At 48.6% G+C, this 27,542-nt stretch overlaps 3 protein-coding genes across 9 annotated transcripts in view; 2 read left to right on the top strand and 1 right to left on the bottom strand.

Moving 5' to 3' along the window:
* The window catches only part of LOC141078399 (nuclear envelope pore membrane protein POM 121-like), a 38,274-nt gene extending 37,806 nt beyond the window's left edge, over positions 1–468 (top strand). Inside the window, exon 6 of the mRNA XM_073565139.1 lies at positions 288–468. Within this exon, the coding sequence (XP_073421240.1) occupies positions 288–468 (181 nt within the window). The remainder of the gene's footprint in view (positions 1–287) is intronic.
* LOC141080484 (uncharacterized) overlaps positions 1–27,542 on the bottom strand; it is a 154,434-nt gene that overhangs the window by 46,665 nt on the left and 80,227 nt on the right. The gene's annotated exons all lie outside the window — the stretch shown is intronic.
* LOC141080483 (nuclear envelope pore membrane protein POM 121-like) lies at positions 479–26,932 on the top strand. Of its 7 annotated transcripts, XM_073565730.1 has the most exons (5): positions 485–566; positions 1,960–2,027; positions 2,471–2,589; positions 2,670–2,772; positions 26,286–26,932. In XM_073565730.1, exons 1-5 carry the CDS (start codon positions 538–540, stop codon positions 26,312–26,314), a joined length of 348 nt encoding a protein of 115 aa, XP_073421831.1. In that variant the 5' UTR covers positions 485–537; the 3' UTR covers positions 26,315–26,932. The 7 variants fall into 7 exon arrangements, 1 of the variants encoding a protein (XP_073421831.1); XR_012228927.1 differs by lacking the exon at positions 2,471–2,589 and having other exon boundaries at positions 479–566; XR_012228928.1 differs by lacking the exons at positions 2,471–2,589; positions 26,286–26,932 and adding an exon at positions 2,919–3,121 and having other exon boundaries at positions 479–566.

Here is a 27,542-nt window from a genome sequence, read left to right as displayed (position 1 = left end):
GTGAAAATTCTTGACTTTCTAAGTGGAGCTGTACTGATTAGTCCAGAGCTCAGTTAGCTCGACTTTACATCTATATCTGACAGTAACTTTTCTTAATGTCAGTTTCATTAGCCCATGTGTTTTTTCTTTTTTTGTTTTCCTTGACACTGTAGCACATTTGGGGGGTCCTAATTCATTCTTTAAAGCCTTTACTGCTCCAACAGCTTTATTGGTATTTATTTTTTGGGCCTGACTATACATTGTCATTTTTCTAACTTTTGCCTGTACCCACACACTTGTTTCTTTAGGTCAGACACCCTGAAAAGGGCTCTAAATACACTTGATGAGACGAGTAACAAATGCTCCCGTACCTCCTCAAATGGCTCACTGAGTAGCTGCACAATAAATGGATTTACAATGTCCTCTCATAATGCAATCACCAGCTCTTTGAGTTCCAGCAGAGTACTCCTACAGGTATTGTATGAGTGATAGATATATTGTAAAAGAAACTACCAGAATACATCTGTAATTTCAAGCCCATCATCATCTCGGAGCCAAATGCCAGACGTGTCCTCCAAAAAGGCCAGGTAACGACTAATATATGCAGAAGGCTTTAGCCAGAATGTGTTATAAAAGGGGTAGGTGGGAGGGGGGAGTATTACAATATATGTATATATATTTATATATATTTATATTATTTTCAACTTTGAAACACTCAGGGAAGCTGTTGCTGTCATTTGCCATGAAAACCTAGTGTAGTGCTAGTTCACTTTACAACTGCAATACATGTAGGGCAGATAAGATTGTATATGTCTCACTCCTCCCCATCTGGGCGTTTGCAAAAAGATTGGGAGAATGAAGTTTGGGACGGCAGTGCAATTTTTGTTTGTGAATGGCAAAGTGAACAGTGTCATAGAAAATGGCAGGCAGCCACAATTCTTTAGGTTGGCGCTGCTTACTGCTCTCTACAGAGATCTGAACAGCAGTGATATCATTGTGACTGATGCGCTCAGATCACAGTTCAGCAGTCCGTATCATACATAAGGGTAGATACATATGACTACCCTGCTCAGATTCTCTGCTATTACAGATGACTGACGAAAATTGTATCCCAGGCTACATATAATAGTGCCTGGCTCAACCTTCAGCTGTGAACTGGTCATGTTTAAGGTCATGCCCAGTTCATACCTGATAAAGTCACAGTATAGGTGATGGGGTTGGGTGTCGACTGCAATCTACTATGCCTTGTGGCTTCAGTATATGCAATGTGTAAAGGGCCCGTTACACATAGCGATATCGCTAACAATATCGCTATAACGTCACTGGTTTTGTGACGCAGCAGCGATATTGCTAGCGATATCGCTATGTGTGATACTAACCTCCGACCGGCTCCCCCACTGATTATCGCTGATCGCGTGAGAACGTCCTGGGCCGTTTCTCGTCGGCCGCTTCCTGTGGCGCCGACGAGCGACGCGTGGAGGCGGGCGGACTTCTTCATCGCCGCATCTGACAGGTAAGCAGCGTCCGCCGACCGCTGCTGTGTCGCTGGTGAGATCTGCCTGTTCGGCAGCTCACTACCGACCACTTAGCGATGCACCAGCGATCCTGACCGGGTCGTATCGTGGTCGGGATCGCTGGGGCATCGCTAAGTGTAACGGTACCCTAAGTGTTTGACTCTTATGCCAACAAATAGAAAAAAACTCAGTTACTTCAAAAAATAAAAATTGGCACTTCTCTTGTGTAAAAAAAAAAAAAAAATTGCATCGGGAAGTTCATTGTCGAATATCTAAGACTCACGCAGTTCCTAACACGGCCACGTCTGGGAAGGTCTACGGGACTTGGGGTGTGTGTTTTTCGTATGGCCCAAGTTAGAATCTTTCAAACTTTTACTGATGTCAAAGATCAGAGCTACAGGTCTTCTCACCAGCTCAGTTCTGAAATTCTGTAGTAGTTGTCATTTGATTTCCTTATTTCTTGTAGGGACGACACGCATGAAACGGGCCTCTCTACCCCAGTGAAATCAGGCAGTGGGAATCAGTTGGAGGACTGTAAGTTACACTGCTGCTGTCAACTTTGTAAAACGTAATATGAAGTGTATGTTTTGGTGCTTGCGTATATTATGCTAGCCATTGCAAAAGTTTGCGGAAGTGTATTTTGGTGGCATCAGACCAGTAGACTTCGTAGCTGACCAGAATGGGGTGCTGCTTGCTTCCGACATATTATTCCTCATTTTCTCCTGAAATATATAGATGCTGCAATCAGAGGCTTTTCACTTTCCGCATTGAAGTAAACCTGCATGCTCCTCCATGCCAATGCCACAGTTATAAGCAAGTGTCCGCTTTAATAACTGACTTTTCCTCCTGTTCTCAAACGTTTGTGTGCTTTCAAAAACAATATGAAGGAAAAGTGTAGCAGATGCCCATGGCAACTAATTACATCTATCATAAGTTGACTTTCCTTTTTTATTTTTTGTTTAATTTTTCTCCCTTAGTTAACACCACTTTGTCCTCCAAGTCTTCTGATTTTAAATCATCTGATAATAGAAGTAGTGGGTCACGTAGGAAGAAGGTTTTGTTGGTGTGTTTAGGGCGTGATGATCATTACCCACTGGTAAATACTTGTATCTGTTCTTACCCATTGACCCTTTTTCCTCCTTCATGAGGTGTTCATAAGTGTTCTTCTCCCCGTAGCCCCCACCACCTATTCCTGGATATAATGTTACATCTAAGGATCTGGATAATGAGAAAAAGGCATTTTTACAGAGGCTTAACAAGGCACTGGAAGAACCTGCTGGTGAGTATTTTGGTTACTAGATGGTGAATTGGTGAAACCTTGTCCAAATTACACGGATTTATTTTTATTTTTTACAGATCTTATCCCTGTCACCTCTACTCCACCAATGACCACTACGATTACTGCATCACCTCTCTTTATTTTAGCTAATACCACATCTGCTCTGACATCACAGTCCTCTACAGCAAGCAGTAACCCCTTACTACAGAGCCTAGCAAAAATGCAAAGCAAGGATTGTTCACAAGGTGAGGATGCTGATGATACCTCTCTAAGCTCTCCGTCCCCCTGCCCAGAGGGAGGAACAATCAAGCATCCCCCCTTCAAGAACTCCTCCAGCTCTGCTACATCAGCCCAGGAGGATGAGAAGAACGGACATCGGCGCTGACATGAGCACTGGAGTGGAGGTATGGGGTCGGGTCCTGCCCCCAGGAGAAGCTCTCCATGGCGGCCCCCCCCGCGCTCAGCGTTTTCAGAGGGCCCCAGAAATTTAGTGCCCGGCTTTTCCCGGCCTGCTAGGCTGCAATTTCAATAACGCCGCCCACTAGCGCCGCTCCGCCCCCGACGCCTACCGCGTCACAAAACCATTTTTTTTTTTTAGGGACCACCTCACATTTGAAGTCATTTTGAGGGGTCTATATGGCAGAAAATACCCAAAAGTGACACCATTCTAAAAACTGCACCCCTCAAGGTACTCAAAACCACATTCAAGAAGTTTATTAACCCTTCAGGTGCTTCACAGGAACTAAAGCAACATGGAAGAAAAAAATGTTTGTTTTATCATCAATATTTTAATTTTCACATGGGTAACAGGATAAAATGGATCCGAAAATTTGTTGGGGAATTTCTCCTGAGTACACCGATACCTCATATGTGGTCATAAACCACTGTTTGGGTGCACAGCAGGGCTCAGAAGGGAAGGAGCGCCATTTGACTTTTTGAATGGAAAATATGCTGTAATATTTAGCGGTTGCCATGTTGCGTTTGAAGAGTCCCTGTGTGCCGAAACATTGGAGCACCCCCACAAGTGACCCCATTTTGGAAACTAGACCCCCCAAGGAACTTATCTAGATGCATAACAGTGAGCACTCCGAACCCCCAGGTGCTTCACAAATTGAGCCATAAATATGAAAAAGTACTTTTTTTTTTCACAAAAATTTTCTTTTAGCCTCATTTTTTTTCGTTTTTTATGGGCAACAGGATAAAATGGATCCTAAAATTTGTTGGGAAATTTCTCCTGAGTTCACCGATACCTCATATGTGGTCATAAACCACTGTTTGGGTGCACGGCAGGGCACAGAAAGGAAGGAGCGCCATTTGACTTTTTGAATGGAAAATTAGCTCCAATCGTTAGCGGACACCATGTCGCTTATGGAAAGTATGTAGTGTATGTCAGGTTGGTGTGTGGTGTAGTATACACCACCCACACACACACGACAACATGTACACTATATTACACCACACACCAACCTGACGTACACTACGCCACACACACCAACCTGACACACACTACGTCAGGTTGGTGTGTGTGTGGTGTAGTGTACATCAGGGTAGTGTAGTGTAGTGTACAGCACACATACTCACCAACCTGACGTACACTAGGCCACACACACCAACCTGATGTACACTACACCACACACACACACCAACTTGACACACTACGTCAGGTTGGCGTGTGTGGTGTAGTGTACGTCAGGTTGGTGTGTGTGGTGTTGTGTATATCAGCCTAGTGTGAGTGAGTTCTGTCGTGGAATGTCTGGATGTGTTTAGTCCATGGACGTGTGATGAATTCTGAAGCATTCATTCAAGCACAGTCTAGGTTTGTCAGGACACGTTTCACATTGGAAACAAGTCGTTTTTCTTGTCCCCCTTTTTATAGCACACCCGGCACCTTTTTCTTGTTATCCCCTCACTGGGAAAATGTTCCCCTGGTACCATACGGGAAACTTGAGTTCCAGAGGTGCTGGGGCGCGCTCCGTCCTCCTCTCCAAAAATCATGGCCTTTATCATCGCCTCCTGGAACTCAAAGAAGGAGTGGTTCTGACCTGCACATCGTGATAGCACGCATGCATTATACAGTGCCATTTGTACGAGGTACACAGCCAGTTTTTTGTACCACACCTTCGCCTTCCGCATGGCACTATAGGCCTGGAGGACTTGATCAGAAAGATCAACTCTCGGGGGGCGTGGCCTGGACCTCATGTAGGGAGGACGTGGAGTGAGAGAGCTCCTGCCCGGATCCGACAATAAATCCTGATTACCGGCACTGCTGACGAGTCCCACTGACCTGGAGGGCTGCAATATCTCCCTGGGCGTTTAGACAGCGGAGGATCCTTGGGCCATGTCGAACCGCAGCAGTAAAAAAGATAAGGAGACGCCGGGGCGCGCCTCTGCTACATCCAGGATGGCACCAGCAAACAACAAGTCGGCTGGTAGTGGAGCGATGGGAGCTGCTGGCAGGCTGGAACGATATGCAAGGGTGCCTCCTGCTGCTGCTCGATCGCCCAGTGCACAGACTGAGGCAGACGCTGGATGCAGCATGGAGCTGGAGGATCATCTCTCCAGGGAGGGAACAGTGAGTAAACTGGGCCCCCCTTCAGCCCAACATGTGCAGACACAGGGGCCTGTGCTGGAGGAGGAAGGAGTGGGGGATGGGGAGCAGCCGGAGTCTGACTGCTGAGCCCACACTGGGAGAAATCCTCGCAGCAATTAACTCCTGCAATACCACACTGGCCACTCTAAGTAATCAAATGGAGATTGTCACCAAGGACATGGCCTGTATTAAACAAGAGCTGCGAGGGGTGACTGCCAGGGTGGGGGAACTGGAGGAGCGTGTTGGTGCGACGGAGGATAAATTGCCACCAATAACACGGGAGCTGGGAAAAGCCACGCAAAATATTACAATACTGCTGAACAAGGTGGATGATTTAGAGAACCGCTCCCGTAGAAGTAATCTGCGACTGGTGGGGGTTCCGGAGAGGACGGAGGGGACTGACTCACTTGGCTTTTTTGAAAAATGGCTAATGGACACCTTTGGTAAAGATGTTTTGTCCCCATTCTTTACTATTGAGAGAGCACACAGGGTCCCTACGCGTGCCCCCCCGCCGGGAGCACCCCCGCGTCCCATCTTGCTTAAGCTCCTACACTTTAAAGATAGAGATGCTATCCTGCGCAGATCCAGAGACATTAAGGAACTTGCTATTAATGGGAGGAAAGTCTCCATTTTCCCTGATTTTTCCCTGGAGGTGCAGCGTAAAAGGGCGCAATTTATTGAGATTAAAAAACGCCTACGTGACTTATAGGGGACATATTCCATGATGTACCCTGCTAGACTGCGGATTGATGTGAATGGAGAAACGCACTTTTTTGATACGGCGGGAATGGCGCTGTCCTGGCTGGATATTAATGAGAGGTCCATGAGGAGGAAGAATACTTGAAGTTCTCCCTTTTTTCGCCACCAGGTGTTGTTACTCCTTTTTGTCTAGGACGCTATGCTGGTATAATTACTACTGTTCATTCCATTTCGGATTCAGGGCGGGAGCTGACCGGATTGCTGTGGACACTCGTTACAGTGACAAGCTGTGGACCCTTCTCCCTGCATGGACTCTGGGCGAGTTTTCTAGCCCTGATTCTCTCTATTTGAGAGAAATGTGCAAGTTACACTTGTGTTTGGGGGTAGGGGCGCTGTGCACTGGTGTGCAGTGCTCCCTCTCCCTCCTTTGTTTTTTTCGTTTGTTGTTGTATTCCCTAATTGTTCTGTGGGATGTGATGTGCGTCAGCCGTGTCGCCCAATTCATTGTACTGAGGGATGGTGGAGATTGCCTCTCTCCCTCGGGAGTGGAGTATGTTCCGATTTCTCATTTTTTAGTCTGCTCTTATGGCGATATCACTTAATATTGTAGCGTGGAATGTTAGGGGGCTCGGAGATGCAAATAAGAGATGTGCTATATTTACTAATATGCAGAAATTTCTCCCGGCTATCCTGTGTATGTCTGAGACCCACATGGTGAAAGATAATATTCATTGGCTAAGAAAGGGATGGGTTTCACATGAATATCATTCCACGTACTCGACCCATGCGCGGGGTGTCAGTGTGCTGGTGCACAGGTCCATCCCCTTCTCATGTACTAAATCAGTGGTTGACCCTGGGGGCAGATTTGTATGTTTGCTTTGCACGTTATACGGTATACAATTTATTTTGGTTGCCATATACATCCCCCCGCCCTATTCAGTCGAACCAGTAAAAAGAATCTTGTCTATTTTGGGTTCCTTTCCCCCTGCGCCGACTCTTCTAATAGGAGATTTTAATACATATTTGCATCCCTATTTGGATAAGTTGCATTCGGGAAACATATCAGAGGATGCAGCCTCAACCTCATTTGCTAGAACGTTAGTGGAGCTGGGTATGGTAGATCTTTGGCGTGTCCAAAACCCCACAGCCAGACAGTTTTCCTGCTACTCTAGCTCCCACCACGCTATGTCACGGATAGACCTGGCCATTGGGAATACACTCATGACCCCATATGTACGAGGGGTGGCCTACCTGCCTAGAAGTGTATCTGATCACTCGCCGCTACATGTCACACTTTCATGGGGACACCCCCTCACCCTATCTAGACCTATCTGGAAGCTTAATCCCTTCTGGATCCAGCTTATAGGGGGATCTTTGCATGATGCCATTCTAGAATATTTTCAACTTAATGAGTACTCTGCATCATCACACATAGTCTGGGATTCCATGAAAGCCTATGTCAGGGGCTTATATATTAGAGAAATATGCACACGGAAAAGCCAAAATAGACGCTACACCCAGAGTCTGATCCAGGAGGTGTCTGTTGCGGAGGCTGCGGTGATACTCAACCCGACAGAGGAAACTAAAAAAGCTTTGGAGAAGGCACAGGGGTCGCTCAGGGAAAACCTCATGTCGGCGGCAGCAAATAAACGTTATTTCCTCAAACAAAAATATTTTATAGAGGGGGAGGGAGTAGGACATTTATTGGCCACGGTCATTAGAGCACAGGATGGATCTTCATATATCAATAGGCTAAAAACGGACTCGGGTGGTCCTGTGACAGACAGTGCGGACATAGTGAGTGAGATAAGGAGGTATTATATGCGACTATACACATCAGATTGCAGTCTCACGGAGACTGAGATTGAGCGGTACCTGGATGCTCTCTCTCTCCCTGCATTGGCTGATAGCGATAGGGATTCATTGGATCGGGACATCCTGTTGGAGGAGTTGGAGGAGGCGCTTGGTCAGATGCAAAATGAAAAGGCTCCAGGAATGGATGGCCTGCCTGGCGAGTTTTACAAAACCTATGCACCCTTACTGCTACCTAAGCTACTTAAGGTATTTGAAGAGGCTGAAAGGCAGAGGGTCCTCCCGCCATCTATGAGGGAAGCTTTGATAGTTTTAATATTAAAGCCCGGAAAGGATCCAGAGGTTCCGGATTCATATCGCCCGATTTCCCTATTATCAACAGATGTTAAATTATTGGCCAAGGTACTCGCCAATAGGATGTCCCGAGTTATCTCATCTGTTATACAGAAGGATCAGACGGGATTTATCCCAGGCAGAGCCACATCTATGAACCTTAGGAAACTATACTTGGGGATTCAACATAGTTCTGGGGAGTTGGGGGGAAGAGCAATTTTGTCCTTAGACGCCGCTAAGGCGTTCGATAGTTTGGAGTGGGGTTTTTTGTGGGCGGTACTTCGGAAAATGGGCTTTGGACACAGATTTATAAATTGGGTGAGGCTGTTGTATGGCTCGCCGGTGGCGAAGGTTGGGGCTAATGGCAGGGTCTGAGTCTTTTCCTCTTGGGAGAGGTACTAGACAGGGGTGCCCGCTCTCGCCCTTGCTATTTGCTACTGCGGTGGAGCCATTGGCAGTTGCAATTCGGAAGTCCAGAGAAATAATGGGATTCAGATGTGGAACTGTGGAGTTGAGGATATCATTGTACGCGGATGATTTACTTCTATATTTAGATAAGGTACATTCCTCGATTTTGCCGGCAATGGAGGTCATTCGAGAATTTGGGCTGAGGTCTGGTCTTCGGATTAATTGGTCCAAATCAGCTTTAATGCCGATAGACCCTCTCCCGGCGGATTTCTCAGATTTGCAGATACCGGTCCCTGTAGTTCGGAGGTTTAAGTATCTGGGTATAATTGTTAGTCCTGCCCCGAAGGATTTTCGGGCTCTGAATCTGGAGCCCCTGTTGCAGCGATTTAGAGCAAAAGTACATACTTGGTGTCGCCTGCCGTTGTCGAATATTGGTAGATCTAACTTAATCAAAATGGTAATGATGCCACAATTATTATATTTGATACATAATTCTCCGGTGTGGATCTGTAGGGACTTTTTTGCAAAAATAAATACATTATTCCGGGAATTAATTTGGAAGAAAAAACAGGCTAGGATTCGCTTGGAGATACTGCAGCGAGGGAAGGAGGAGGGAGGATTGGCGGTGCCAAACCCATTCATATACTTTATAGCCTCCCAGATGCAACATCTTAAGGGTTGGGGTAGAGACGGGGCGTGTGACAATGGTGGTGATATTGTGAGGGAAGGATCGGTATGGAAATATCCAGGGTGCCGGTTGGAGGTGGGAAGACGGCAGATAAATGGGGCACGATACCCCACGTTGGCTATGATTTTCAAGGTGTGGGATAGGGGTAAGTCTCTTTTGAAGATAAATGGGCCTACGGAATTGTGGCCATTGTGGCGAAATCCGGATTTGCAAGAGATCAAAAAGCTGGTGGGGTTCGGAAGATGGGAAGATAAAGGGATTTATCTGGTGTCACAAATTTTGCAAAATAATACTCTTAAGAGTTTTGAACAATTGAGAACAGAATTTCACCTCCCGCACGTCTTCTTTTATCAGTACTTACAGCTAAGACATGCATTGGAAAAACAGAGAAGGACAAATCCGGTGATAGTGACACATAATCAAACACTACATATGCTACTTACATCTGAGTCTTCTAGGGGACTTATCTCTGAATTATATAAAAGATTATTACCTGCCCATCTGGAGACATATCCACTGACTGCTGCTAAGAATAAGTGGGAACGGGACGTTGGCCCCCTGACGGAGGACCAGTGGTCCGATATTCTAGAACAGGTCCCTAAAATGGCGGTTTCTGAGTGCCAGCGGCTTTCGCAAATATATCTCATTCACAGGGTATATAAAACACCCAGCTTATTATTTAAAATGGGACTTAGGCCCAATACACAATGTGTTAGGTGTGGGCAGGATGATGCCCACTTGATGCATGTTATGTGGGAGTGCGGGCACATTGGGGATTTCTGGAGGCAGACCCTGGGACTCATAGCCCAAGTATACCATATCACAATACGACCGTCACCTCGTCTATGTTTGTTGAATTTGTGGGAGGAGGGGGTTGACCCGGACTCTGCAGTGGCCCTGGGAATAGCACGCATCCTGTATCAGGCAAGAAAGATACTTGCATATCATTGGTTGGATCCTATGCCACCAACATTGTCAGAGCTTAAAAATAAACTAAATAATGTCATCAGATTGGAAAGGGGGGCTTATTTAAAAAGAAATGCATTAAGAAAGTTTTACAAAATTTGGCAGCCATGGATGGAGTCACCGGGTCTCCCCTCGGGCGCACTGGTACGGGATGCGATGTTGGACCAGTTGCTGTTGTGCTTGCGATGAGGGGATGCTTGGGGGGTGAAAATAAAGTCTAGTGCCCTTTGTGGCGAAGTAGATTTTGAGTGGCGCGGTGGGAGGGAGCTGGGGTGGATTGGACCTGATATCCGTGGGGGGCGGGGGGGGCGAAATATGATGCGGAGTGGCGCGGCTGGCGGGGATGTATAATTTTGATTTTTGTTTATTTGTGGAGCCATGTTGTTTATAGGCTCAATTTTATGCAAATATCTGTGTTTTGAGATTTCTTCTTTTTATTTATTCTTACACAGGAAGAGTTTTACCCTTTAAATAATATTTGCTCTCAATGTAAATTTTACTAGCTATATAAGATGTCATATTCTTTCTGTATTGATTCCTGAATGTTTAATAAAAAAGATCTGATTCAAAAAAGAAAGATCAACTCTCCCCATGTGATGGTTGTACGCCAGGACACAGTCCGGTTAGTTGACCGGTACTGGGGTACCTCGAACGGTGGTGGCCGTGGTGCCGGGACCATGGATTGTGGTCAAGACAAAGACGTCTCTTTTGTCTTTGAACTTGACCACAAGCATGTTGCCGCTACGTTGGGCTCAGTTCTCACCCTTTCGGAGAGGCTGCTCAATTAGCGGCAAAGGGAGACCCCTCTGGTTTCTGCGCATGGTACCGCAAGTGACGGTAGCTCTGGCAGAGAGGGATTGAAATAGTGTGATGCTTGTTTAAAAGTTATCAACGTACAGATGGTAACCTTTATCAAGCATTGGGTGGACCAAATCCCACACTATTTTCCCACTCACCCCCAAAGCAAGTGGACATTCTGGGGGCTGGATCCTACTGTTCTTTCCTTGGTAAACTCTAAAGCTGAGAGTGTACCCTGAGGTACTCTCACACAGCTTGTAGAGTTTTATCCGGTACCTCGCCCTTTTGCTGGGCAGGTACTGACGGAACTGAAGCCTCCCTTTGTAGTGGACGAGGGATTCATCCACACAAATTTCCCTTTCGGGAATGTACACTTCAGCAAACTTGTTGCTGAAGTGTTCGACGAGCGGACGAATTTTGAACAGTCTATCAAATTTCGGGTCATCGCGGGGAAGGCTTTCAGTGTTGTTCCTGAAATGGAGAAATTTATGAATCGCCTCAAAACGTTTGCGAAACATAACCATGCCAAATACTGAAGCTTGATATAAAATATCGGTACTCCAGTATTGGCGAATTTCTGGTTTCTTCACAATCCCCATGTGAAGGACCAGTCCCCAATATTTAATCATTTCTACAGACAAGTAGAGAATGAAGAAATTGGGTGTTCGGCCAAAAATTGCTGGGCATACAAGTTTGTTTGCTCCACCATGGGACTGACGATTGACTCAGAGAAAAAGACTTTGAAAAAGTCTATTTCTCTGAAGTTGGCAGTCTCAAACTGGATTCCTGACTGGGGAACGAAATTAGGAATCCGTGGAGCAAAATTTTCAGGGATGGGGGTCCAGGAGGGAGCACTAGTGCTAGGTTGGGCGTGACTAGCACTAGGATGGGGGAAACTCACACTTGACTGTGGGACTGCCTCCAAGGTACCCGACTCTTCCTCCCCCTTGGCTCCGGACGATTTCTCGTCCTGCGACATCTTGGTGGTGGCAAGTCTATGTCGCTGGAAGAGGAAGAGTGAGAGGTATAGGGAAAGGTGGGGTCCTCCTCACTATCAGTTTCAGAGGCAATAATTTCATATGCCTCCTCAACTGAGTAGACCCTTTGTGACTGGGATGAGTGGGACATTGTGTGTGTGCGTGTGTAAAAAAAGCTTTATTATAGTGTGTATGTGCGAGTGTTTGGTGAAAAACTTTCTACTGCAGGACGGGGCAGTGAGGCGCGGGCGAGGGCAGTCAGGCGGGGGCTGTCGGGCGCGGGCAGGAAGGGGCTGAGGAGATGCAGTAGCAGCAGGTGATCAGGGGTGATTGGGGTGATCACTGGGAGGGGGGGTGATGACCAGGGGAGGATGAAGCTATCAGTTGCGGGGGGGCAGAAGGGGAGCTGAGGACCAGCTACAGATGGAGCCGGCAGCAGCACGTGATCAGGGGGTGATCAGGGGACCACGGGGTGATCAGGGGGAGCAGAGGACCAGCTGTAGATGAAGCCGGCAGCAGATGATCAGGGGGTGATCAGGGGGTGATTGGAGTGATCACCAGGGGACGATGGGGCTGTCAGGTTCGGTTGGGGGCAGGAGGGGATCAGAGGACCAGCAGAAAATGTAGATGGCAGCAGCAGGTGATTGGGGGGGCAGGGGGTGATCACAAGGGGAGGAGGAGAGAAAATGGAGCTGTCAGGCGAAGGGGGGGCAGGAGGGGAGCAAATGGAGCCTGCAGGAGGAGGTGAGCAAATGCAGCAGGTGATTAGGGGGGGCAGGGGGGGAGGGAGCGGAGGTCGGGGGCGTGGAGGACAGGAGAGGGGAGTACCTGTCCTCAGCACACAGCAGCGGCGGTACTAGCGGCGGCGGCGGGCAGCGGCGGCTATCGCTGGCTCTGTGGGGCAGGTCAGTGGTCAGGCACCTCGCTCCTTGGCTTCCACAGATGGGATGAAGCTAAGAAGCTAGGCAGACATTGTTTTTCTCCGCCCCTCCACATCTGATTGGAGGGCTAGCGTCACATGGGCGCTAGCTCCAATCAGATCTGAGGGGGGGTGACAAAAAGGTCACCAGTAGTGATCGTAGACCCGGGGGGGCTAAGCCACCCCCCTGGGGTCAAGTATAGGTCCCCCTGTACCTGCGGGCCGGGTGACCTTTCATTCACCCCGGTCACCCGGCCCGCAGGAGGGCGATCATTTTGTGACACAGGGTATGCGTCACAGGTCAGATTGGCACTGACTTTCATGACGCATACGCTATGTCACAGGTCGGGAAGGGGTTAATCCCGCTCATGACCGGAGCTTTTTTCATTTTCGTTTTTCGCTCCCCTTCTGAGAGCCATAACTTTTTTATTTTTCCATCAATATGGCCATGTGAGGGCTTATTTCTTGCGGGACGAGTTGTACTTTTGAACCTTTGGTTTTACCATGTCGTGTACTCGAAAACGGGAAAAAATTTCCAAGTGCGGTGAAAGTGCAATCCCACACTTGTTTTTTGTTTTGGCTTTTTTGCTAGGTTCACTAAATGCTAAAACTGACCTGCCATTATGATTCTCTAGGCCATTACGAGTTCATAGATATAAACGAACCTAAACATGTTTGATGTCTAAGTGGTGAAAAAAATTCCAAAGTTTGCTAAAAATAAAAAATTGCCCCATTTTCCGAGACCTGTAGCGTCTCTATTTTTCATGATCTCGGGGTGGGTGAGGTCTAATTTTTGCCTGTCAAGCGGACGTTTTTACTGATACCACTTTTGTGCAGATACGTTCTTTTGATTGCCCGTTATTGCATTTTAATGCAATGTCGCTGCGACCAAAAAAGGGTAATTCTGGCGTTTTGATTTTTTTTTCTCGCTACGCCATTTAGCATTCAGGTTAATCTTTTTTATTGATAGATCGGGCGATTCTGAACGCGGCGATACCAAATATGTGTAAGTTTGATTTTTTTTTTTTATGTTGACTGGGGCGAAAGGGGGGTGATTTAAACTTTCATGTTTTTTTTTTTTATTTTTTTACTTTTGGCATGCTTCAGTAGCCATAGTGCGATCGCCTCTGCTACATAGAGGTGATGCATAGATCACCTCTATGTAGTTGAATTACAGCATTGCTATGAATGCCAACCACAGGGTGGTGCTCATAGCAATCTGCCATCAACAACCATAGAGGTCTCGAGAAAACCTCAGGTTGTTATGGCAACACACTGATGACCCCCGATCACGTGACGGGGTCATTGATGCGCGTATTTCCGGCCGCGCACCAGAATCTCTAGTTAAATGTGCTGTTGCAGGCACATGTCAGCTGTTTAAAACAGCTGACATGTCGTGGCTTTGAGGTGGGCTTACCGCCGGAGCCCACCTCAAAGCGGGTGATACTGCCAGCTGGCTGTACTATTCCGTCAGCTGGCAGTAAGAGGTTAACCCACTAATCTGAGCGAAGCCTTAATTCCATTTGTTAATGTTGACAATATATTTTGTGATTATTCTGTTCCTATGTTCTGATTCCCAGGGATTGGAGGCTCACAAATATAAGAACAATTTAGACTGTGCAAGCCAGATACTCGGCAATGAGGGTCCCTTGGCATAAGTTACCAATAATAAGAATTTCTTCCTAGTGTATAATGTAATGTAGTAAGTCATAACAAACAGTGCATCTTGTCCCAGTTACCCATTACCCCAACATAATTTTACTGGTACAAGACATTTAATCAATGATTGTTACAAGCATTATATCAGATGTATAACAAAACGCAATTACTAGAATTATTTGTGCCCTCTGGAATCCACGGTCTGTATGTAACAAACTTTCTTAATTGCACAATTACTTTCTGAACAACTCTCTGAATCTGTTGCCCTCACTGAAACCTGGATTCAGGATTCTGACACTGTCTCTCCTGCTGCCATTTCCCATGGTGGCTTATAATTCTCCCATTCTCCGAGACCCACAAACAGACTTGGTGGTGGAGTCGGCATACTCCTGTCCCCACAATGCACTTTCCAGGTCATTCCCTCCCCCAGTTCCAACACTCTCATTCCTTTCTTTTGAGGTCCACGCCATCAAGCTCTTCCATCCCCTCTCCCTCAGACTAGCGATCATTTATCGGCTCCCAGGCTCACCCACCCACTTCTTTGACCATTTCTGGGCCTGGCTACTGCACTTCATGACCTCAGAACTACCAACCTTTATCCTGGGAGACTTCAACATCCCCATTAACAGCCCCACTTCTACATCTGCATCCCAGGTTCTATCACTAACCACTTCACTAGGCTTCTCACAGCTCTCAACCTCCAAGACACACAAAGATGGTAACACCCTTGACCTGGTCTTTGTCTGGCTCTGTTCAATCTCCTACCTAGATAACTCACGGCTTCCCCTCACTGACCACAACATTCTCTCCTTCACGCTCACAAATCTTCGCCCACCCCAGCACACTCCTACCTACCACACATTAAGAAATCTACAAGCCATTAACTCTCATATACTTTCAGACTCCCTCCACTCATCACTGTCCCCAATCTCCTTTGTTTCCTGTCCTGATCTGGCTGTACATCACTATAACAACACTATTAGAAGCACTCTTGACCAAGTAGGTCCCCTCACCCTCAGAACATCCAAGCACAGAATAAAACAGCCCTGGCTCACATGACAAACTGTACTTCTCCAGCAATGCTCTAGGAGTGCCGAACGTTTATGGAGGAAAACCCAAACACCAGAAGACTTCATCCACTTCAAATTTATGTTAAGGACCTATAACTCTGCCCTTCACCTCACCAAACAGACCTACTACACCACCCTGTTCTCCTCACTATCCAACAACCCCAAGAAACTTTTTGACACCTTTCACTCCCTCCTCAGGCCAAAAGCACAAGCCCCTATCACTTAGATTTGTGCTGATGACATGGCCTCCCACTTTATAGAGAAAATAGATAATATCCATCAGGAAATCCTCTAACAGCTACCAGGTGCTGTGACCCTTATCCCTCCCTGCATTTCCCCTGGCTCACTCTCCACATTTGATCCCATCACAGAAGAAGTCGTCTCCAGGCTCCTGTCTTCTCGTCTGACTACATGCACTACCGACCCAATTCCCTCACATCTCCTCCAGTCGTCACTACTCGCCTTACTACAATCTTTAGGCTATGTGCACACATAGCTTTAGGTGCTGTGGATTTGTCCGCGCAGATTTGGGAAAATCCGCAGGTAAAAATACCTGCGGATTAGCCTGCGGTTTCACACCTCTACAATGGAGAAGGTGTGAAACTGCTGCGGATTCCGCACAAAGAATTGAAATGCTGCGGATTTGAACCCGCGGAAAAATCCGCAGCATGTGCACAGCGTTTTTCATTTTACATTGAAAACAATGGTACTGTACAACGCAGCTAAATCTGCTGTGGTTTCGCAGAGCAAAAAACGCTACGGATCCGCAGCAGAATCTGCAACACATAGCCTCAATCGCTCCCTCTCCTCTGGCATTTTGCCATCCTCCTTCAAACACTCTCATTACTCCATTATTAAAGAAACCCACTCGACCCATCCTGCACAAACAACTACAGACCAGTCTCCAATCTCCCCTTCATCTCTAAACTCTTGGAGTGCTTTGTCTACTCCTGCCTTACCCGTTACCTCTCCACTCATTCACTCCTAGACCCTTCACAGTCCGGCTTCCGCCACCTACATTTGACAGAAACTGCACTCACCGAAGTGACCAATGACCTTCTGACAGCAAAATGTAACAGTCACCACTCTGCTCATTCTTCTCGACCTTTCTGCAGTTTTCGACACTGTTGACCACCGTCTCCTACTCTCTAGGCTCCAGTCACTAGGTATTAAGGACACTGCCCTCTCCTGGTTCTCTTCCTATCTTTCTGACCGCTTCTTCAGTGTTTTGTTCACTGGCTCCACGTCATCTCCTCTTTCTCTCACTGTTGGGGTACCTCAGGGCTCAGTCCTTGGCCCTCTTCTCTCTCTACATGGCCATCAGCAGATTCGTCTTTCAGTACCATTTTTATGCTGATGACACACAACTATATACGTCATCCCCTGACCTTACCCGGCTGCACTACAGAACGCCAGTGACTCTGTCCGCAGTCTATCTGAAGCTCAAACTTTCCAAAACTGAACTTCTGCTCCCGCCGTCTACTAACCTACCCAAATCTGACATTTCCCTCTCCTTGGGTGACACCATAATAACACCCAAGCAGCAGGCGCGCTGTTTGAGAGTTATGTTTGACACCAATCTCTCCTTCACCTCCCATATACAATCTCTTGCCGCTTACACCTAAAGAACATCTCTAGAATCTGCCCTTTTCTCACCATGGAAACAACAAAAACTCTCACTCCCGCCTGGACTACTGCAATGCTCTATTAATTGGCCTCCCCCATACTCGACTTTCCCCTGTCTAGTCCATCCTTAATGCAGCAGCCAGGGTCATCCATCTGGCTAATCGGTACTCGGACGTATCTGCTCTTTACCAGTTGTTACACTGGCTGCCTATTCATTACAGAATCCAATTCAAAGTACTTGTTCTCACCCACAAAGCTCTCCACGGTGCAGCACCCCATTACATCTCCTCCTTCATTTGTCTATCTGCCTAGCCGATGGCTGCGCTCTGCAAACTACTTTCGACTAACCTCGGCACTAATCCGTGTCTCCCACTTCCGACTCCAAGACTTCTCCCGCGTTGCGCCAATCCTCTGGAATGCTCTACCCCAAGAAATTAGGACTATCCACAATTTGCAGTTTTAAGCGCTCCCTCAAAACACATTTGTTCAGAGCAGCCTATCACATTCCCTAATCAGTCATTTCATATATGTGTGTGTATAGCCCATTTACTATCTCTGTCTATCCCCTACTCCCTCAAGATGGCTGGACCATCATTGTAAATACACGCCTGTACTTTTTATCTCCCCCACCTCATTGTAGATTGTAAGCTCTCACGAGCAGGGTAGTCTTATTTTGCTTTAATTATTGTATTGTTAATGTTGCTAATTATGACTTATTTGAAACTGTTAAACTGTAATGCGCTGCGAAATATGTTGTGTTGGCGCTATATAAAGATTATTATTATTATTTTATTAGAAAATGAGAAATGACCGAAAGCTTGCATTAAAACAACTGTGTTCTCTGTCCTCCTGTCTAATATGCAGTTCTAGCTTCCAACGTGACAATTGCTGCCATATTTTTATATCCATGGCTTTCTCCATGTTTTGCATCTTCTACCATTATGGCAAGTGAGGGCCCTCATCTCCTTTTTTTTTTTTTTTTTCCAGGGAGTTATCTTTTTAAAGGAATACTCCACTTAATGTCTAAAAAGTTTGAATATCTCCTCCTATTACTTATAGGCATACGACTACATTAATTTTTTTTGTGTGTATACTGCCCCCTATAGATTAAAATCATACAAATTACTTTCAGCACATCTTAGTGCATAGCGTTTGTGTTCCTTGGAATATAAGTCAGGCAACTGACATAATCGCTTGCTTTTATGAACACCTTTTGACATGGAAAAAATATTGTTTTTCCATGTGATTATTTACCAAAGTTAATAAAATAACACCAAGTTCCACTCTGGAATCTTCATTTCTTCATTTATTTTCAGGCCTTTCTTATGCAGTTTGCAGACATGGTCAACTGTGTCTTGCTGCCTGCCGCCAATAGGTGTGTATAGCCTTAAAGGATATCTGTCACCTTTTTATGCCCTATCAGCTGCCGGCATCGACATCGGGGGCTTATCTACAGCATTCTGTAATGCTGTAGATAAGCCCCCGATGTTACCTGTAAGAGAAGAAAAACACATTAGATTATACTCACCGGAGGGGGCGGTCCGGTCCGGCGCCTCCCATCTTCATGCGATGACGTCCTCTTCTTCCCGTCCTGTAGTGGCTCCGGCACACTGCTCTGCCCTGTTGAGGGCAGAGTAGAAAACTGCAGTGCGCAGGCGCCAGACATCTCCCGACGCCTGCGCACTGCAGGACTCTGCTCTGCCCTCAACAGGGCAGAGAAGTGCGCCTGTGCCGGAGCCACTACAGGACAGGAAGAAGAGGACGTCATCGCATGAAGATGGGAGGCGTCAGACCAGACTGCAACACCCATCGGACCGAACCGCCCCCTCCAGTGAGTATAATCTAATGTGTTTTTCTTCTCGTTCAGGTTACATCGGGGGCTTATCTACAGCATTACAGAATGCTGTAGACAGGGGTGACCCTAGCCTCTCTGCTGCCTGGGGTGAACAGCTAAATGATGGCCCCCCCCCCCTCGTGCACACAGTAAATTTTCATATCTATCCTGTAAAACTGAGTTCAATAGTGGACATTTAGATAAATAGAAAAAAAAGGTGTCCAAACACAAGGATGTCAGCGCCATCACACACACATACAAGAACAACACAGAAGTATCCAGAACAATGGGCAATAATGGCAATGGTAGGCCTGGCACAGGGCCAGACTGGGACAAAAATGCAGCCCTGCCACACAAATCCCACCAGCCCACAAACTATACCACTCCTCAACCCGATCAGTGAATTTTTGCTATACTTTGTTGTCCCCTCATCACTCTCTTTAAGGAGTTATTTGAAGAGCCACATGTGAATGGCACCACAGTGCGTATGATTGACCACAGCTCCATTTACATGGTGCTCTTCAAAGCTACGTTTCCCAGGATCATGGGGGTCCCAGCGGTCAGATCCACAACAAACAAAGTCATCCCTTATCCCCACATAATGCTCCATACAGTATTATGGGTCCCATATATTACTGCATACAGTATAATGGGCACCATATAATTCTTCTCCCCAAACCCCGCTGCTCTCGTCTCCTCAGTGTATTCTGATCCTCCGCACTGCTTGGCACAGGGACATCATTACCTTTACGTATATAATTGTCCACTTAGACTGATAGTAATAGTGATTTGTTTGTACCCTGTTGTCTGGGGCTGGCCCTCTGTAAGGGGGGCTCAGGGCATATGATTATACACCAATAAAAAGTATGAGAGGCTCAAAGTGACCAGTGCCACCTAGTTTCCTACCCCCCTTATTCTACTGGTACTGTGGGCACGCTGACTGGTACTGAGGAAAAGAAACAACAGAGAGAAAGAAAGAACAGAGAAAGAAAGAAATAACAGAAAGAGCTAGAGAAAGAAAAAAAGAAAGATTCTATAGCAGCCCGGCTCCCACTGTAGTGCCCACCTGAGCCTCCCAATGCAGGACATATCATGAGCTGCTCACATGGCCGGCATCCCCGAGTTCAAGGCGATCCTGCTAGCCGCGCTATTGGAGGAGGACACGGTGATGCATCTGCAGCATTCCCTGAAGTGCCTCCATGGTTCCGTCACAATCTCCTTCCGAAATTACCTCATTTCCGGTCAGCTTCTAGCACGTCACTTCCGGTGGAACGTCACGTGCGAATTTTAAAGTGCTCCTCGGGGCTCTGGCGTGTACTCGTGTGTCCGCGGGAAAAATAAGCTCCCAGCCGGGGCAGTATCTCTCTCAAAATCGGGACTGTCCCGCTGGGAGGTATAAATGCTCCCCACCATACACCTTGTACATGTATGGCTCTGCATACATCATACACACACGGTTCTGCTTTTTATGCCTCGTACACACGGCTCCGTTCTGTACACCTCGCACACACACGGCTCCACTCAGTACACACATGGCTCCACTACGTAAACCTCGTACACATGCGGCTCTGCTCCGTACACCCTATAGGCACGTGGCCACGCTCTGTAAACCTTGCACAAAAATGGCTCCACTCCGTAAACTTTGTACACATGCGGTTCCGCTCCATACACCTCACACACACGGCGCCGCTCCATACACACATGTGAGACTCTGCTTCGTACACGTGTGGCTCCGCTCCGTACAACTCACACACTCGCGGCTCTGCTCCGTACAACTCACACATGGCTCTGCTCCGTACACCTCGCACACAGAGCTCTGCTACATCCACACTGTAAACTCTCCCTGACCCCACACATAAACTTCACCTCATCCAGGACGATGAGAACCAGCACAGACAGCAGAGTCCTGCATAAACCAAGGGCTGATACTGGGTACTGGGGGAACATTATACTGTGTATGGGGGGATGGCGGTACTGGGGGAACATTATACTGTGTGGGGGATGGCAGTACTGTGGGAATATTATACTGTGTGGGGGGGGTGACGGTAGTGGGGAACATTATACTGCGTGTGGGGGATGGCGGTACTGGGGGAACATTATACTGTATGTGGGGGGGATGGTGATACTGTGGGAACATTATACTGTATGTGGGGGGATGGGGATACTGTGGGAACATTATACTGTGTGTGGGGACAGGAAAGGGACATTGTAATATGTGTTTCGTTACCGCCTGTTTTCCATACTTGGGTCATATGCATCTATCAGAGGAAAAGGAACAAAATGCTATGATTCTTAGACAGTGACAACAAAAAAGCACCAAGATAGTCTCAGCTCTGAAAAGGTTACTTCCCCCTGTGCCCAGTAATGAGGAATCTCCAGCACCTACCTCCACCCGCAGAGCCCACACTCCACATGGAGGCCCCATTATTCTCTATGTGGAGCGCGGCTCTGCGGGTGGAGGTCGGTGTTGGAGGCCCCATTATTCTCTAGTACCGACCTCCACCCGCAGAGTCGCACTCCACATAGAGAATAATGGGACCTCGAGCACCGAATTCCACCCGCAGAGCCACACTCCACATAGTGAATAATGGAGCCTCCAGCAACGACCTCCACCCACACTCCACATAGAGAATAATGGAGCCTCCAGCACCGACCTCCACCAGCAGAGCCCCACTCCTCACAGAGAATAATGGAGCCTCCAGCACCTACCTCCACCCGCCGCAGAGCCGCGCTCCACATAGAGAATAATGGAGCCTCCAGCACTGACCTCCACCCGCACTCCACATAGAGAATAATGGAGCCTCCAGCACCAACCTCCACCCGCAGAGCCGAGCTCCACATAGAGAATAATGGGACCTCCAGCACCGACCTCCACCCGCAGAGCCGCACTCCACATAGAGAAAAATGGGACCTCCAGCACCGAATTCCACCCGCAGAGCCACACTCCACATAGTGAATAATGGAGCCTCCAGCAACGACCTCCGCCCACACTCCACATAGAGAATAATGGAGCCTCCAGCACCGACCTCCACCCGCACTCCACATAGAGAATAATGGAGCCTCCAGCACCGACCACCACCCGCAGAGCCGCACTCCACATAGAGAATGGGGCCTCCAGCACCGACCTCCACTCACAGAGCCGCACTCCACATAGAGAATAATGGGGCCTCCGGCACCGACCTCCACCTGCACTCCACACTACACATAGAGAATAATGGGGCTTCCAGCACCGACCTCCACCCACAGAGCCGCACTCCACATAGAGAATAATGGGGCCTCCGGCACCGACCTCCACACTACACAGAGAATAATGGAGCCTCCAGCACCGACCTCCACTCACAGAGCCGCACTCCACATAGAGAATAATGGGGCCTCCGGCACTGACCTCCACCTGCACTCCACACTCCACATAGAGAATAATGGGGCTTCCAGCACCGACCTCCACCCACAGAGCCGCACTCCACATAGAGAATAATGGGGCCTCCGGCACCGACCTCCACCTGCACTCCACACTACACATAGAGAATAATGGGGCTTCCAGCACCGACCTCCACCCACAGAGCCGCACTCCACATAGAGAATAATGGGGCCTCCGGCACCGACCTCCCCACTACACAGAGAATAATGGAGCCTCCAGCACCGACCTCCACTCACAGAGCCGCACTCCACATAGAGAATAATGGGGCCTCCAGCACCGACCTCCACCAGCAGAGCCACACTCCACAGAGAATAACGGGGCCTCCAGCACCGACCTCCACCTGCACTCCACATAGAGAATAATGGGGCTTCCAGCACCGACCTCCACCCACAGAGCCGCACTCCACATAGAGAATAATGGGGCCTCCGGCACCGACCTCCACCTGCACTCCACATAGAGAATAATGGGGCTTCCAGCACCGACCTCCACCCACAGAGCCGCACTCCACATACAGAATAATGGGGCCTCCAGCACCGACCTCCACCAGCAGAGCCACACTCCACAGAGAATAACGGGGCCTCCAGCACCGACCTCCACCCACAGAGCCGCACTCCACATACAGAAAAATGGAGCCTCCAGCACCGACCTCCACCCACAGAGCCGCACTCCACATAGAGAATAATGGGGCCTCCGGGACCGACCTCCACCTGCACTCCACATAGAGAATAATGGGGCTTCCAGCACCGACCTCCACCCACAGAGCCGCACTCCACATACAGAATAATGGGGCCTCCAGCACCGACCTCCACCAGCAGAGCCACACTCCACAGAGAATAATGGGGCCTCCAGCACCGACCTCCAGCCACAGAGCCGCACTCCACATAGAGAATAATGGAGCCTCCAGCACCGACCTCCACCCACAGAGCCGCACTCCACATAGAGAATAATGGGGCCTCCGGCACCGACCTCCACCCACACTCCACATAGAGAATAATGGGGCCTCCAGCACCGACCTCCACTTGCACTCCACATAGAGAATAATCGGGCTTCCAGCACCGACCTCCACCCACAGAGCCGCACTCCACATAGGGAATAATGGGGCCTCCGGCACTGACCTCCACCTGCACTCCACACTACACATAGAGAATAATGGAGCCTCCAGCACCGACCTCCACCCGCAGAGCCGCACTCCACATAGAGAATAATGGGGCCTCCAGCACCGACCTCCACCCACAGAGCCGCACTCCACATAGAGAATAATGGAGCCTCCAGCACCGACCTCCACCAGCAGAGCTGCACTCCACATAGAGAATAATGGAGCCTCCAGCACCGACCTCCACCAGCAGAGCCGCACTCCACATACAGAATAATGGGGCCTCCGGCACCGACCTCCACCTGCACTCCACACTACACATAGAGAATAATGGGGCTTCCAGCACCGACCTCCACCCACAGAGCCGCACTCCACATAGAGAATAATGGGGCCTCCGGCACCGACCTCCACCTGCACTCCACACTACACATAGAGAATAATGGAGCCTCCGGCACCGACCTCCACCTGCACTCCACACTACACATAGAGAATAATGGAGCCTCCAACACCGACCTCCACTCACAGAGCCGCACTCAACATAGAGAATAATGGGGCCTCCGGCACCGACCTCCACCTGCACTCCACACTCCACATAGAGAATAATGGAGCCTCCAGCACCGACCTCCACCAGCAGAGCCACACTCCACAGAGAATAATGGGGCATCCAGCACCGACCTCCACCCACAGAGTCGCACTCCACATAGAGAATAATGGAGCCTCCAGCACCGACCTCCACCCACAGAGCCGCACTCCACATAGAGAATAATGGGGCCTCCGGCACCGACCTCCACCCGCAGAGCCGCACTCCACATAGAGAATAATGGGGCCTCCGGCACCGACCTCCACTTGTACTCCACACTACACATAGAGAATAATCAGGCTTCCAGCACCGACCTCCACCCACAGAGCCGCACTCCACATAGAGAATAATGGGGCCTCCGGCACCGACCTCCACCTGCACTCCACACTACACATAGAGAATAATGGGGCTTCCAGCACCGACCTCCACCCACAGAGCCGCACTCCACATAGAGAATAATGGGGCCTCCGGCACCGACCTCCACACTACACATAGAGAATAATGGAGCCTCCAGCACCGACCTCCACCCGCAGAGCCGCACTCCACATAGAGAATAATGGGGCTTCCAGCACCGACCTCCACCCACAGAGCCGCACTCCACATAGAGAATAATGGGGCCTCCGGCACCGACCTCCACCTGCACTCCACATAGAGAATAATGGGGCTTCCAGCACCGACCTCCACCCACAGAGCCGCACTCCACATAGAGAATAATGGAGCCTCCAGCACCGACCTCCACCAGCAGAGCCACACTCCACATAGGGAATAATGGAGCCTCCTGCACCGACCTCCACCAGCAGAGCCGCACTCCACATAGAGAATAATGGAGCCTCCAGCACCGACCTCCACCCGCACTCCACATAGAGAATAATGGAGCCTCCAGCACCGACCTCCACCAGCAAAGCCGCACTCCACATAGAGAATAATGGAGCCTCCGGCACCGACCCCCACCCGCAGAGCCACACTCCACATAGAGAATAATGGAGCCTCCAGCACCGACCTCCACCAGCAGAGCCACACTACACAGAGAATAATGGAGCCTCCAGCACCGACCTCCACCAGCAGAGCCGCACTCCACATAGAGAATAATGGAGCCTCCAGCATCGACCTCCACCTGCACTCCACATAGAGAATAATGGAGCCTCCAGCACCGACCTCCACCCGCACTCTACATAGAGAATAATGGGGCCTCCAGCACCGACCTCCACCCGCACTCCACACTCCACATAGAGAATAATGGAGCCTCCGGCACCGACCTCCACCCGCACTCCACATAGAGAATAATGGAGCCTCCAGCACCGACCTCCACCCGCACTCCACACTCCACATAGAGAATAATGGGGCCTCCAGCACCAATCTCCACCCGCACTCCACATAGAGAATAATGGAGCCTCCAGCACCGACCTCCACCCGCACTCTACATAGAGAATAATGGGGCCTCCAGCACCGACCTCCACCTGCAGAGCCACACTCCTCATATATGGCTGCTCTGTGCGCTGCGCACAGGACCTGTGAAGAGGTCACAGGAGGGGAGGAGTCAGGGGTCACATGATCAAGGGGCACCGACTACTTCCCTCCTGTGATCATCAAGACAATTAGAGCCTCTTGCAGGACCGCTGCCGCAGCAAATCACCAGCGTGCAGACTCAGAGGCTAAATTGTAGGTGCTGCAGGTAGAGGAGCGCATAATGCCGCCCCCTGCTGCCTGCCGCTTCAGCAGGTGTCTCAACATGGCTCATTATAGGTGCGGCCCTGGCTGTAGATAAGCCCCGATGTTGATGCCGGCAGCTGATACGGCATGAAAAGGGTGATAGATTCCCTTTAAATGATGGACGGCCGAGCACACACTGATGCCTTCTCCATCATTCTAGTCAATGGTCCCGATGGCGCACGAATCCCGTTTTGCGGAGGTTCTGACATAAGCCCTGACGGAGCCACAGCATACTGTGTGAATACAGCCTAAGGGAATCCCTATTCTCTGGTGATTACTACAATTGTATTTCTTGTTTAATATGGACTAAATGCCAAAATCTCTCCTCTACAGGTTCTACAAAGGGACCGTGCCACATTTGAGCAGAGTGTGCCTGGATGTTGCCATCGTTTTTGTCATTTATGAAGAATTCGTTAAAGTTCTGATCAGAGTGTGTGACTGGGAGAGCCGCACGCAGCCTTCTGGAGGGACATGTCTTCTATCTACATTTTACCTCTTGAATGGATTGTGCTTATTGGAAATGATCAGAAAATGTCATTTTAACCTGTTACTATATTATGGTAAATGTCTAATCTCTGGCTTTGCCATAAAGCTGCCAAATACCTTGCAGTCAGTGATTGTCATACACCTTATTGTGAATTATTTCTTCTGTATTTGCCTGGATTCTTTGTAATAATTATGTGGATCTGATATATTTATATGACATAGACCGATGTCCTGGGTGGGCTATCGGGGTCCACCTGTTTATCCATCTCACCACGGCAGGGACAATACAGCACCCACCTGAGTGTCCCCATAGAAGATAAATTGGTATAAAGCTGCCCATGCACATTAGATCATCAGTGGATACCAGAAGATCCACTGGGCCCTACCAGCAGATAGAGGGGTGTGAAACAATGATTAGGCATATTGATAACGAACATGCCTCACCTGTGGTTTTTCTGAGAAATAAAGCTGGTTGCGGCTTTTTTTTTCTTTTTCTCTGTCCAGTAGAACTAAATATATCCTAAGCCAATGGTTGGCGGAGATGGTGATCAGCCAACCACTCTATCTTTAAGACCTATCTAAGTATGAATCTGCTTGTGATCACTACGACTTTTTAACATTTGATTTCTCCACATTGTAGGTTTGCGTTTATTCAGAGAATAGGTGATAACCTGCTGGTGGTCTGATCAATGGGACCCCCACTGATCCTGAGACCTGAGCTCTGAAATGCCTGCTCTCTGGGACAGGGGTGCTGTATTTGGCTATCTAGGCCCATAGACAATAAGTGTGGTGTTGGCATGCGTGTACATCCACCACTTGGAAATAACCCTTTAAGATCCATAGACCTTACACTCATGAATACTTTACACTGAAACAAGCATGCAAGAAGTGTGATCTAAAGACTTGTCAAATAGATGCACTCAGATCTGCAAACCGTAAGGCCACGTTCACACAGTATTTCTAAGCCAAAACCAGGAGTGGGTGATAAATACATGTTTCTATTTGTTCCTCTCCTGGTTTTGGCTTGCAAATACTGAGGTAAAATACTGACCAACCACTGGTGTGAACGTGGCCTTAGAGACCTTGGCCATTTCTCCATGTGTT

Source organism: Dendrobates tinctorius, unplaced genomic scaffold, assembly GCF_039654945.1.
Source record: "Dendrobates tinctorius isolate UK_male_01 unplaced genomic scaffold, ASM3965494v1 ptg000016l, whole genome shotgun sequence".
Taxonomy (NCBI): domain Eukaryota; kingdom Metazoa; phylum Chordata; class Amphibia; order Anura; family Dendrobatidae; genus Dendrobates; species Dendrobates tinctorius.
Note: the sequence above shows the minus strand (reverse complement) of the source record. Positions and strands in the feature narration are given on the sequence as shown.